Source organism: Homarus americanus, unplaced genomic scaffold (assembly GCF_018991925.1).
Source record: "Homarus americanus isolate GMGI-L3 unplaced genomic scaffold, GMGI_Hamer_2.0 scaffold28, whole genome shotgun sequence".
Classification (NCBI taxonomy): domain Eukaryota; kingdom Metazoa; phylum Arthropoda; class Malacostraca; order Decapoda; family Nephropidae; genus Homarus; species Homarus americanus.
The window spans coordinates 3,493,990-3,507,772 of NW_024742238.1; the positions used below are offsets into that span (position 1 = coordinate 3,493,990).

The following is a 13,783-nucleotide window of genomic DNA, read 5'->3' on the forward strand; positions in this document are numbered from 1 at the left end:
GAGATAGAAACGTCCGACGAAGGAGGAGGAAGAGATAGAAACGTCCGACGAAGGAGGAGGAAGAGATAGAAACGTCCGACGAAGGAGGAGGAAGAGGTAGAAACGTCCGACGAAGGAGGAGGAAGAGATAGAAACGTCCGACGAAGGAGGAGGAAGAGGTAGAAACGTCCGACGAAGGAGGAGGAAGAGATAGAAACGTCCGACGAAGGAGGAGGAAGAGATAGAAACGTCCGACGAAGGAGGAGGAAGAGATAGAAACGTCCGACGAAGGAGGAGGAAGAGGTAGAAACGTCCGACGAAGAAGGAGGAAGAGATAGAAACGTCCGACGAAGGAGGAGGAAGAGACAGGAACATCAAATTTCAAATGACATTGGGAATTTTTGGTGTAAAGTGCAGGTGAATTCGTTCAAGCCAAGACTGTATGACTCCGAGTTTGCTTCAAGCCAGTATTGGAGGATACAATCTGCTCTAGTCATAACTATAAACACCAGAATTTAGTAGACATAATTCTGACGGGATTTACTTAAAGCTAAGGCTAATATCAAGAATTTTATCTAACCAGAATTAGGTAACAATTTGCTAACGTCAGAATTGCTACACCTTGATCAACCCGGAAGAAAAACCCTTAAAGAACTTGATATAAGGAACGAACTTAATCTAGAACTTGGTTTTGTGAAGATCATTAGTCAGTGTTTGCCGTAAGGAATATTCTGACATGATATTGTGGGATAGCAAATAATATAACAAAGACTATAAACGACTTTGTCATGCCATCACAAAGGATTTAACACCTGCAATGGCCTATATAAACGACTTTAATGCCTGTATATGATGCTACAACGAAAGCTTTAGTGAAGCCTTGTGTATATATGAAGGGAACGTCCACCTGTCAATGCCTTCAAGCTTGAGGACGAGGTAAAGCTGAACCTATTCTCGGTCCAGGGCGAAGGAGGAAGTGTCGACTTAGAGGGAAAGTCCATCACCCTCTCTACCAAACAAGATGAGCTTCAACATGTTCACTTTCCTGCCGACGACGCTGACGGTGGTGACGCTGCTGCCTCTGTTGCGTCTCGTCCTGGTGTCCATCATGAGGGAGTCCCGCCACGCTGACCAACTTTTCACCAGACCTGAAGCCTTCAACCATTACTACGACTTTATTGTGGGTGAGTGTGACGGGCTGCGGAGGTGGCTCATGCTGCTGCTGCTGCTGTTCTCACATCTATCAGTCTTTTTCTCAGTCACTCAGTCTCTGCCTCATCATTCTGCCTTTGTCAAGTTTTTTTTTTCCCTTCCCTGTCTCTTGTGTTTCCTTCTGGTTATGTCTCTACCTTTGTGTGTGTGTCTCTTTGCATTTATTTATAGGCTTTCGTGTCCCTCCTTATCTCTCCTTGGTTAGATACTCATATGTCTAGCAGTGTCACTTGACCATGAGCGTCCTGGAAGCTAATAGGGAGGTAGCTGGGTAGGAGGAAGAATTTATTTAGTCAGTCAGTCGGTAGGTCATTCAGTCAATCACACAGTCACTTAGTATGTCAGTCAGTCAGTTCATCAATCTATTCGCCAGTTAGTCACTTAGTTTGTCGGTCAGTCAGTTGGTCAGTTAGTCATTCAGGAAAGGTGTTTATAATACTAACCCACCCCCACCCCCAAAAAAACTACATAACTGGTCTTTGTCTTCAGTGGGTGCAGGAACGGCAGGCAGTGTGGTGGCCTCCAGACTGTCTGAAGTGGCAGGCTGGAGGGTGCTGTTGCTGGAGGCTGGAGGTACCCCGCCCCCAGAGACCTATGTCCCCGGTCTGGTGGGTCTCAACTATCTCCGGGGCAACATCAACTGGGGCTACACTACCGTCCCCCAGAAACACGGACTCAAGAACTTCCAGGATCGGGTAAGTGTTAGGGGGAGGTTAGTTGTTTAAACGGTGTCTAGGGGAAAAAAATAGCAGGGGAAAAAAGTTACGGGGATAAAAAAAAAAGGGTCAGAAAAAAGTATCGGGATTTTTTACTGGGGGAAAAGTCATGGTATAGGGAGTCATCTTTTAAATGGCTTAAATTGGATTTGGTCAGGTTAAGATTTGATTAGGTTTGGTTCGGATAGGACAAGGTTAGATTAAGGTTTGGTTTGGTTGGGCTAACGTTTAACGATACAATGACAGTTTCCACATTGGCATTAGAATTCCAGAAGCAAGCAAGCCACGTCCTCATAACCATCAGCTATGGGAAGGTATAACACTACTCTGAGAATGCATGAATGTACTGTGGCGGAAGGAGAGGGCCAGGTTTCCAAGATAACCTGGACGGGGATCATTAACCTGGTGAGTTATGGACGCGATGGAGCGGTATATTGGCCGCGTGTTCTACTGCTGTTACCTGCCGTCCTCTCAACCCGTTATATACCCTCCCAAAAAACAATCACACATTCCCTCCCTGCACGTCCAGTTCACGTAAAGTCATTGTGGTTGAGGAATTAGACGTATGTAACCACCATCGTATAATACTACCTCAGTCTCGGAACATCTGCAGTTTATGACCACTCGAGCCTAATGGGGTGGGGATTAAGTTAATGACTTGGTGGGCGTTAAGGGTTTCGCTCAGTCACCATGACGTATTGTATTTTGAACGTTCCTGACAGTGAGTGTGTCTTAATGATCCCCTTGAGTGGTGTGAGTGATGACTACCATGTGTTAGTATCTTCGCCTGTTGACAGAGGTGTGTGTGTGTGTGTGTGTGTGTGTGTGTGTGTGTGTGTGTGTGTGTGTGTGTGTGTGTGTGTGTGTGTGCTTCCATCATTTTCTTACACAAGTCACTGAGAAACGTCAAGGAACAGTGACTTGAATTTTATGATATACTGTACCTCAAGATAAGCATTGTTGACTTTGTCTATTTTTAAGTCATGGAATAGTTGTAGTGTGCGACATACTGTACCACCGCTTAACAGGCAAATTCAAGGTATCTGGGTCTTACCTTGTCATTCAGACGCCAGGTAGTACGTGTGTATTAGGAGCCTCTTGACTGTCTTCTCCACGCAGCTGCTTTCAACTCCTTACCTGGTATGGTCACTATCTTGTTAATTCCGCCATTCCACCTCGTTCTGGGTCTGCCAACGGGTGGATTCATATCAAGTATCCGGTTCAGGTTTCTTGTTGGCGACATTCTTCTTGTGTGACCAGACCATCTTGGGGAAGTATGAGTAATAAGGTAACACGACCTAAGGTGCCCACAGGAAGGTGTTGTCTGCTGCAGGTTATCCTCCTCAGTATGGTGGCCAGTAGCAGCGACAACTCTCACCTCTTAAAGATCATTGTGCATTTTCACGTTGCTGTGCGCAGTGTCAAGAATATGCTTAAGGAAGCACAACCTTTCCTTGGTTGATAATGCAGCGAATCGACATCTTCCCGGTGTGTGACGACTTGCGCCAAAAGCCAGAATTATTACAGCTGTCTCACATGCCCCATCAAACACCTCTCGGACAAACCTACACTACATCTATACAGTCTATAGCTTAAATACATTTATATTGTTTATCTTCCCTTGAACCAGCATCTTTCACTTCCTATGACCAAGTATTGCTCCTCGTTGCTCCTATATTAACATATCACCAATAAATCCCGTCTAAATCTTGTTGGTTTGCTCACCTACAGTATGACAAGCAATCCATGAATCATGACGTCCAACCCTGGTAATTCTCACCAGAGCTTAATTGAAGGTCTTCAGATGACATAACCATTTCCCGTGATTGCTTGACCAAACACTGACCGCCTGGTATGTGAATTACCATTACCCATACTTCAACTTACTGGACTCCTTTAAATATGCAAATCATTCGTGTTGCTCTGTTAGTTTCTGAAGCTCCCAAAATAACTCGATATCATACTTACAGACCTACTCATGCGTTTTACCTCTTTTTGCATCATTTACTCACGTCTGTCATCACCCTACCCTCGTTCTCTGGTATAAAGAGGTTCTGTTCAGCACTTGTTCGTCAGAAGTAAAATGTTGTGAGTTGTTATATTACATTTTGCTTTCTACATCATACACCAAGTCATTGTGCAGGTATACAATATACACAGTGCAGGTATACAATGTACAGTCACGGAATGAAGTCCTGTCAGCTCTCTGACCTGAAACTCATAAACCTGCGAATCCGAGACATGATACATTGTTGGGCCCACTGGGTTGTATGTTGTCTCGGATTCACAGGTTCATAAGTCTGAGGTTTCATTGATGGGATGGAAGATTGACAGGAAGTTTCCGTGACTGTACATAAGACAGCACAGATATACAAAGCAGCTTAGACCATGCTGGGTGTAAAAGCATACTTTCTCCCCTTCGACACTTACTGTTGCCATCTTCACTTCCCCGTCATCAATACCTCCACCCACCCCCCACCCCCCCAAAAATGCTACTTACACAGTGCATGATGGATAAAAATTGATAAATAGAAAATGAAAATTTAAAAATAGAGAAACGCTTAATGAGTAACTCTCTGGTGCCCGGTCTGGTTACACGTCAGCCATCGTACTAGTAACGTGGGTAATGTTTACGTGAAAGAGCAGAAGGCAGGACTTTTATGCATCTTCTGTGTTTTATATTATGATATAGTACTACAGTAAGTTTTTATCGTTCATGGATGGATATTCATGTCGTTAAGATTTACACTATAAATAAGCTCCTTATAATTGAGATTTACACTGCCAATACAGTGTTCATCTGAAGATTGGACACACTAGTTTATTTCAGCTGATGATTAAACACCTTAATGTTAACCTGAACTAGATTACTGGGTAACTTGAGCTAATTTAATCTCCCAGATTGCATTCGGGTGTTTAATCAACAAGGCAAATAAACTGGGATGCCTAATCTTCAGGTGAGATATTATTATTTTGTATTGCTATAATAACAGTACTGTAATGTACTCAGATCAACTTTTCTACAGTATTTTTTGTGATCAAAATTGTACACCTATCTTTACACTAACGTCTGGACTGTGTTTATTGGGCAGAGCGCCACCATCCCCCACGCGCGGGTGTTGGGCGGGGGATCCACCACCAATGGGATGCTGTACGTCCGTGGTAACAGACGAGACTTCGACCATTGGGCTGCCCTGGGTAACCCCAGCTGGGACTATCAGAGCGTCCTCTATTACTTCAAGAAATTCGAGGACTATCAAGGTCACAAGACGCCAGAGGCTGGTGAGTCATGTTTACCTTTGACTCCACTATCCCACCAAAACTATAATGTAGATTATTTTTTCCAGATCTTGAGGAGCCTTCGTGAGATTCTTACCCTAAGTGGCTCAAAATGGTGCCCAAGTTGCACCAGTAAAGGAAAATTTTACATATTAATTTTTAAAAGTCTGAATCGTTTTATGTATTCAGTAACTTATGAAGAACATTTGTGCCCTCGTCACGCAGTTTGTCTCGTATCAGGTGTTAGCTTGTGGGTAATCTTAGAAAAATCACATCGTCTTTACCAGTAATGACTTACACAAAGATTCTTATATCCATTGTTGTCTATATCAATCTATATGTCTATATATCATACGACCAGTATATACACACAAGGTTCTCTTAAGGACTTTATTGTCTATATGTATCTATCTGCCTGTAGTGTACTATATATATCTTGTGACCACCATTTTCGAGTACAGTAATTACAAAGGTTCTCTACACGTATAAACTGATGATAATGTCATTATTTATTGAGGTATTTCAACTGCCAAGGTCTTTAAGCACGTTCAACAATCATATTTCCTACACAAGAATAACTTTGAGACAATTATGGAAGATTTTATGAGTAACGGTGTAAATTTTCGTCATAGAGGAATACCACGGGAGGGGAGGACCTATTGGTGTTACTCCTGAAGGAAAAACTGGCAAGCTGGCGAGGGCCTTCCTGCACGGTGGCCTTCAGTTGGGCTACGATGTCCGCGACCCCAACGGTGAAGAGCAGATGGGTGAGTTTCATACACCCGTATTCTCGACCCCCACATCTGTAGCCTCAACCCCACATCTGTAGCCTCAACCCCCACAACTATAACCTCGACCCCCACATCTGTAACCTCAACCCCCACGTCTGTAGCCTCAACCCCCACATCTGTAACCTCAACCCCCACATCTGTAACCTCGACCCCCACATCTGTAACCTCAACCCCCACATCTGTAACCTCGACCCCCACATCTGTAACCTCGACCCCCACATCTGTAACCTCGACCCCCACATCTGTAACCTCGACCCCCACATCTGTAACCTCAACCCCCACATCCTGTACATCTGTAACCTCGACCCCCACATCTGTAACCTCGACCCCCACATCTGTAACCTCAACCACCACATCTGTAGCCTCCAACCCCACGTCTGTAACCTCGACCCCCACACACCTGTAACCTCAACCACCACATCATAGCCTCAACCCCCACATCTGTAGCCTCAAACCCCACATCTGTAACCTCGACCCCCACACCTGTAACCTCATCCCCACACCTGTAACCTCATCCCCACACCTGTAACCTCATCCCCACACCTGTACCACCAACCCCACACCTGTACCATTAACCCCACACCTGCACCATCAACCTCACACCTGCACCATCATCCTCCACACTCTCATGGGCACTAACCTAATGACAGTGATGGTCAACTTGTTCGGTCGTGACACCAACTTGCCGTCTCTTGAAGTTAATATTGTGTGGGTGAAGCAGGTGACCCAGCTAAGTGTTTGTGGGTAAGTGTTGCCGCTGCTTATATATCTACTGTGGGAAATGGCAAGATGTTTGATGTTTATTCAGAGAGAGAGAGAGAGAGAGAGAGTAAACAGTTCAGGGAAGGTTATTGGTGTCATATTTACTTGCTGTCTTTTATATATATATATATATATATATATATATATATATATATATATATATATATATATATATATATATATATATATATATGCTGATAACCACAATTCCTTGGTTATCAGCATATACCTAGACCTTGCACCTACAGTGATTTACTTGCATATATATATATATATATATATATATATATATATATATATATATATATATATATATATATATATATATATACAGTATATATATAAACGTCACGTCCTACATGAACAAGGACCCCGTGCATAAGTTTACCAGAACAACGTTACAATACTGGATTCTGTTACGCCAGAACACCTCTCCTTCCCTAAATACGTACTTATATCCTCAGTTAATCTGTATCTGTCGAGAGTATTGTCATTAGTGTACGTCCTATTGCACTTGATAGAACTTCACGGTGCATAATAACTCATTCTGCGACGTCATATAGAATGAAGAGACGAATGTGGTCATGCATGGGTGTAATGATCGTGGTTAGCAGGCAGAACTCTGTGTGTGTGTGGTAACTATATATATATATATATATATATATATATATATATATATATATATATATATATATATATATATATATATATATATATATATATATGCATACACGTAATCCTAAATTAGTTACCACACACACACACACACATATGTATGTATGTAATAATAATTAACGGTTTATTGAAAGAGCATGGCAGCCGGTAGGCTGAAAATTTACAGTTACGTTATTGGGGAATGGGTCTCTTGATTTACAAAAAATAAACGAGAAACATAAGTGATACAAATATGATATATAATAACTAGGTGGGGAGAAGCTCAACCTTCAGGGCATTTCAATATACTGTACTGTAGTGACAGTGGAAAAAGTAAGATTTACTGGGAGTGTATACACTGGTTGATTACAAGTTATTGATAATTTTTACAATGGTTGTGACTGGGCTGTTCTTATAGCGATCAGTTCGTGTGTGTGTGTGTGTGTGTGTGTGTGTGTGTGTGTTGATTTAACTGAACACTGAGCTAAATTTATGAATCACTCTCGTCCTCTTCCTCATCTTACAGCCTTCAGTGGCTTGTCTCTCACCCAGTGTTTTGTAGCTTCAGAAATGTGAATATAGCGTGGTTCTTGGTGGTACTGTATATACTGCAGAAATTCTCATATGACAGTCTAATTCTTGGTGACATATACAGTATTAAGAGAGAAAAAAAAATATTTCCCTTGCAGGATTTGCTACAACAGACTATACAGTGTGTGGGGGAATTAGATGTTCCACAGCCTGGGCCTACCTCAGACCTGCAGCCTCCCGCCCCAACCTGCACATCCTGCACAGTGCCACCGTCCTCAAGGTAGGTCATAAGTGTCGTGGTCATAATTCAGTCAGAAAATGGAGCATATCTTTGTGAATTAACCCTATAGAAGGCAAGGGTTTCTCTGAGCTGAGTAAAATCATTTGGAGTAGTGTTAGCCAGAATACAATACCTTAGTGCATCGCTGCCCTACAAGAGGTTAATGAAAGAATTGAGGAATCACCTGAAGTTTAGTCCCCAAGCTTCTTTCACCTGATGATTAATCCCCCTAACGCTAACTAGGGGTAGGGAGCGATAAGTTATATTATACAGTATATTGAAGGTGTAAACTAACCTTGTTGTTCCTGTTGGCAGATCCTCTTTAACAAGAACAAGAGGGCGACTGGAGTTGTCTACAGGTACAGAGGCCAGGTGAGTCTTATCGTGACTTCATGCACCTCACCGAGCCCTAGAGTTACCGTAGATTATAGAGCTTTAGGATTTGGGATAGATTATAGTCATTGGATTTATTGCAAATTATTGACTTAAGTTATTATAGAGTACAGAGTGTTAAAGTAATTACAAATGACAGAGCATTAGTCATTACATTTTATATAACCTCCTACTGTTCCAGATTACAGAGCTTTAAACTTATTACAGATTATAGAGCCTGAAACCTACTGTATTATGATTAATAAAGCCACAGACATATTACAAATAACTGGGCCTAGGATGTTATTTTGGCTACAGGGCCTCGATTACAGTACAGTATTACATATTACAGACCTTCGGATGTATGTATTTCAGAACTTAAACCTTCCCTGGTTCAACACTTGACTTTGTATCAGAGTGGGGAACGGAAAATTTTCTTTGCAAATACACTGTACTAGGAGATTAAATTACTGAATAAAATTAGGTGAGGTTGCATATGTGAATATGCTGCAGATCTGCATTTTGCTTCTTATTCGTGTGAGAGAGAAAGAGAGATGCAGGTGTGTGTGTGTGTGTGTGTGTGCGTGCGTGTGTGTGTGTGTGTGTGCGTGCGTGCGTGCGTGCGTGCATGTTAGAGAGAAAGGGAGGTAGACCCCCGTCTCACAGGGAAACTTTAGTTTGAAGAGAATCAACACAGATTGGACATTAGTAGCTCTACCTGACAATTTATGATGAAAGATTGACCATTTTCAGTTAGTGATTGGAATAAGGGCTTGCCAAGACGGCCAAGTGATGACTTGACAGTTCCAGGTTCATGTGAAAGTGAAGGGGCAGTGTGGTGGTTTAGTGGCTGACATGCATGTGTGACATTCTGGATTAAACAAAAGTACAGTATCAAGCTTCACTGATGAGATGCTTTGAAGCTCAAGATATGTTAACAATAAAAATGGACATATTCTAGAATTACCATTATGCAATTAAAAAGTTTGTCTGTAGTTTAAGATCATGATCAGACTTGATCAAGTTGATCATCTGAAAATACTGTATACAAATACATGCATGTGCCTTCCTTCTTGCAGGATGCTACATAATATGTTGTGGGTAACCTTCACGGTGGAAGTTGTCTTGATGGGGTGTGTGTGTGTGTGTGTTACAGGTGTTGACAGCTCGTGCCAGGCGGGAGGTAATAGTGTCGGCGGGGGCGCTGGCATCACCCAAGCTGCTCATGCTGTCGGGTGTAGGTGCTCAATACCACCTCGATGAACACCATGTAAGTCTCACACTCGTTACTTACGTTTTGGTGACCTTTATGAGGGGAGATTAATAACACTTACAGATGCTCCAAAATGTATCTGTTAGACCTTGTAGTGAAACTTTAATGAGCTTGTTGTATTGGAAGAAACATAAGTGTGTCTTAGGCAAGAATTTATAATGGTAGAGTGATCATCGTACTAGGCTATCTGTGTACAGGGTATTGAAAAAGCGTGATCTATATCTAATGTGAACCTGAATTAACCGTAAAACTTGCTTAAGTTTACCATGTGATTAAAGTCGATTTAATAAAGCATATTACGTTCACAGAAATAATTATAAAACTTGGTGCGTGAAATACCCTTTTTGCCGAACAATTAGCACGTACGTTTGTTTCCACCCACAGAATTATACTCAGATACTTTTACTTTTATCCTCTTTACCACTGATCAGCTCGTTAGCCGCTTGGGCGATCGGTTACGTCTCTGTTTCACACTGTTGGCAAGTACTGGGCATGAACTGGTTCCTGAATGTATCGGAACCTGCTCCAGTGTTGGTCACGTCTGGTCAACACTGGAGCAGGTTCAGATACATTCAGGAGTCATTTGGAAATTTCTCAATTTCTGAACAGACCTAATCAGCAAAGGTACTGTGTGTGTGTGTTGATGTTGCATGTGTACTTCCCTTGCTATTTTCGAGGTGAATTTTTTTTTTTTTAATTAACAAACGATGCACAGAGAGAGTTGTTTAATGTTAATATATTTTGAGTATCCATTTTCTTTTAATAAACTTTTCAGTAGAATCATATTTATTGTTCAGACAGTATAAAAATATTCTTCTCAAAACCATTATTAACTACAATCATGTACTGTATACAGGTGAAGGTGGTGGCAGATGTACCTGGCGTGGGACAGAACCTACAGGATCATCTGGGGGTGTATGGCTTAGCCTGGACCACCAAGACCAGCTCTCCTAGCATGGACAACACCTTCACCTTCCCCGCTGTGGCCCAGTATGTCCACCACAGGAAAGGTCAGTCTCTGCTGGGGAGTACACTCATGGGATAATGGCTGTATATTCTGTAGGAGAGGATGATGGAAACATTGTTGCTGTTTGTTTAATTGTGTTGGTAATGTTGAGCATGATACTTGTGAATGTATTTGTTGTTTGTGACTTGTAACTAAAGTAGTGTGTTTTCTAGTTATTTCTTATACATGTTACTGTATTGACATAATCATATAGCTAATCTCTCGATGACTCACGTGAAGATAACCCCCCTCTGATTTTTCCATGTTCAGATTAATTACCCTGAAGCAAACCTAACCTAACCTAACCTAACCTATCCTAATCTAACTTATGCCATAATCATGAGGTGAAATTAAGCTGAGAAGGTCTAATCTTCAGGTGATCCCAAAGTAGTTTGGTGTAAAATTCCACATGCTTCGATAAGTTTGGTTACATGAGGTTTTGTCTTGCAACTGATTCTGTAGAGTAAGTATACGTTGATGTATTACAGGACCGTGGACAAAGCCTGTGGGAGAATACGCCAGTGCTTGGGTGAAGACAAGGAACGATGGCGACCCGTACTACCCAGACGTACAGTTTTATCTCTCCCCTGCTGTGTTTAGCATGGACATGGGGCTCTTCCTCCCTTACATCTACAACTTTGATAAATCGGTAAGGCTAATCTGTTGTCTTAATACGTAGAGGATAGTTCTTCCCACCCACGATAATCACAAGAATAATAGTAATAATTCATCATATTAAAGGTACTATACACAGAGCTAAGAAGACATGTTAGTAATGACCTGTGATAGAGATATCCCCGTTAGCGAGAACAATTTGTGCAGAGCACTTCGAGAAATGAGTTATTTCCGGGTAACGAGACGACTCTCAAAGCCGGAAAAAATCCCTCGTTCCCGGAATTTTACGGGTAACGGAAATTTTTTCTCGGAATTTCCAGAAAATGCACCCGATTTTCATCTCTCAAACCCGGAAAAAACTCCCCATGCCCGAATTTTTTGGGTATCGGGAAAATTTTCTTGGAGTTTTCCGGAAAATGTGCTCCTCGAAAATTGTTCCCAAAGCCAGAATTTCCGGAAAATTCCGGCTTTAGGAACGATTTCCGAGAAAATTTAAATTCTGGCTATCGGAGAGTTCCCGGTTTGAGGGATTTTGAGGGGTTTCAGCTAACGGAGATATTACTGAACTGTACTGCGAGAATGATGAGTTAAAGTAGTGCAGTACAGTATGCAGGGGTTGCTAATATGTTGTGTAATAATTGACTTGCAAGTGATGCTGTGATGGCATTCATACAGTGTCCTGGAAATAAAAATAGCCTTGTTATTATTGCTGGCATGCAGTAGTTATTCAAAGCTGTTTAACATTTAATATTCATTTATCAAACCCAGTCTATAGTTAACAAAAACCCCTTTTCAATACAAATACAGTACTGTATTTATTTTAAGTCATACACTACTGTATTTTAAAACAATTTACATTATGTGTATTATGTTGTAAATGTAATATTTGTAAATATTGGTGCTGTATGATCATATAATACTGTATGTATACCAGGTAATATATATATATACATATATATATATATATATATATATATATATATATATATATATATATATATATATATATATATATATATATATATATAGTATATATATTTAATGTGTGTGTGTATATGTGCAGAAATACTTGGAGTACACTCGTCCACTGTTCAATCATCAAGGGTTCACGGTGAATCTGTTCCTGCTGAGACCCAAGAGTCGCGGGGCGGTGTTCCTCAGGTCCAGAAACCCCTTAGATCTCCCCATTATCGACCCCAACTACCTAAGTCACCCGGATGACCTACATGCTCTGGTCAATGGTCAGTGCTTCTTTACTTTTATCCTCTTCGCCACTGATCGGCTTGTTAGCCGTTTGGGCGGTCGGTCACGTCTCTGTTATGCACTGTTGGCAAGTACCGGGCCATAATGTAAAGTTTTACCTCACCCTAACATTTTTATTTTGTTGGAAGAGTTGCTTTAGTGTTAAAAGGACTGCAGGATGAGGTAGTCAACATAGATTAATGCACTCAACGACTGAGAGAATAATGGGATAATATATTTTTCAAGTCGGTAAAAAGTCTCTAAAATTTATTCAAGAATACACCACAGATTCTAGAGGTAGGAAGGAGTTATATAAATATGTCATTATCTAAGTACAAATATTATTATCCTGGTAATGAAAAGTACTTTGCCCTAGTTTGTGGAAGACCCCTGGGTTAAAATTCATAGGACTCCTTAGGATGGTATTAATCTGGTGACAAAAATGTGATTAACTTGTACTGTACTTGGTTGACTCGAGTGTGTGTTCACTGTAAAGTGGGCATCCTGTCTTTCAGCCAGTTTTATATAAGCATTAGCCTTAAACATGATGTGTGACAGAAAATCTATTCTGGGTAAAAGTAAATATTTGTGAGATGAAAAAGTTATTATAAAGATGCACAGATACATTGGGTATGGAGGTGTTGGGAATTTGATGAATTTTAACGTGACGAAAATTATTTACAACAGTACACTCAACCGATATGAGGTGGAGTAAATCCCCAATTTTGTTTTTAAGTCTAGGAATATGAAACTTCATTGGATAAAGTCACACAGAGAGTAAATTGTTTTTACCAAACTGTATAGAATTTTGTCACACAGATATTTTGTCTACTCTGTGTGCATGGAAATAAGGTGGAATCGACATTCAGAAAGCAGTATTATGCATGCATGAATGGAGACCATGGTGTTTAGTTATTTTCTAGGAAGGACCTTCTACTGTAAGGTGTTGCTAGGTCATGTGAAGAGACAGTAGTTGTCCAGATACTGTAGATAGATATTTAGGGCCTTGAAGGGAAGTACAAGAGCAGAAAAGAATAAGAAGAATTGAATGACAGCAAATGAAGGAAGATT

The 13,783-nt window shown here is 41.1% G+C and overlaps 1 protein-coding gene across 3 annotated transcripts in view; it reads left to right on the forward strand.

Annotated features, from left to right (window-relative positions):
- The first annotated feature begins 303 nt into the window (after nucleotides 1–303).
- Nucleotides 304–13,783, forward strand: part of LOC121876635 (glucose dehydrogenase [FAD, quinone]-like) — a 34,856-nt gene continuing 21,376 nt past the window's right edge. For 2 of the 3 annotated variants that reach the window (XR_006090795.1, XM_042381915.1), the window contains exons 1-10: nucleotides 304–1,163; nucleotides 1,681–1,886; nucleotides 5,000–5,189; nucleotides 5,819–5,953; nucleotides 8,083–8,204; nucleotides 8,520–8,576; nucleotides 9,733–9,846; nucleotides 10,706–10,859; nucleotides 11,344–11,504; nucleotides 12,534–12,711. Coding sequence is in view for 2 of the 3 variants with exons in the window: in XM_042381915.1 (XP_042237849.1) it covers nucleotides 1,001–1,163; nucleotides 1,681–1,886; nucleotides 5,000–5,189; nucleotides 5,819–5,953; nucleotides 8,083–8,204; nucleotides 8,520–8,576; nucleotides 9,733–9,846; nucleotides 10,706–10,859; nucleotides 11,344–11,504; nucleotides 12,534–12,711 (1,480 nt within the window). In the remaining variant the exon portion in view is untranslated. The remainder of the gene's footprint in view (nucleotides 1,164–1,680; nucleotides 1,887–4,999; nucleotides 5,190–5,818; nucleotides 5,954–8,082; nucleotides 8,205–8,519; nucleotides 8,577–9,732; nucleotides 9,847–10,705; nucleotides 10,860–11,343; nucleotides 11,505–12,533; nucleotides 12,712–13,783) is intronic. The other variant, XM_042381914.1, reaches the window with a different exon arrangement.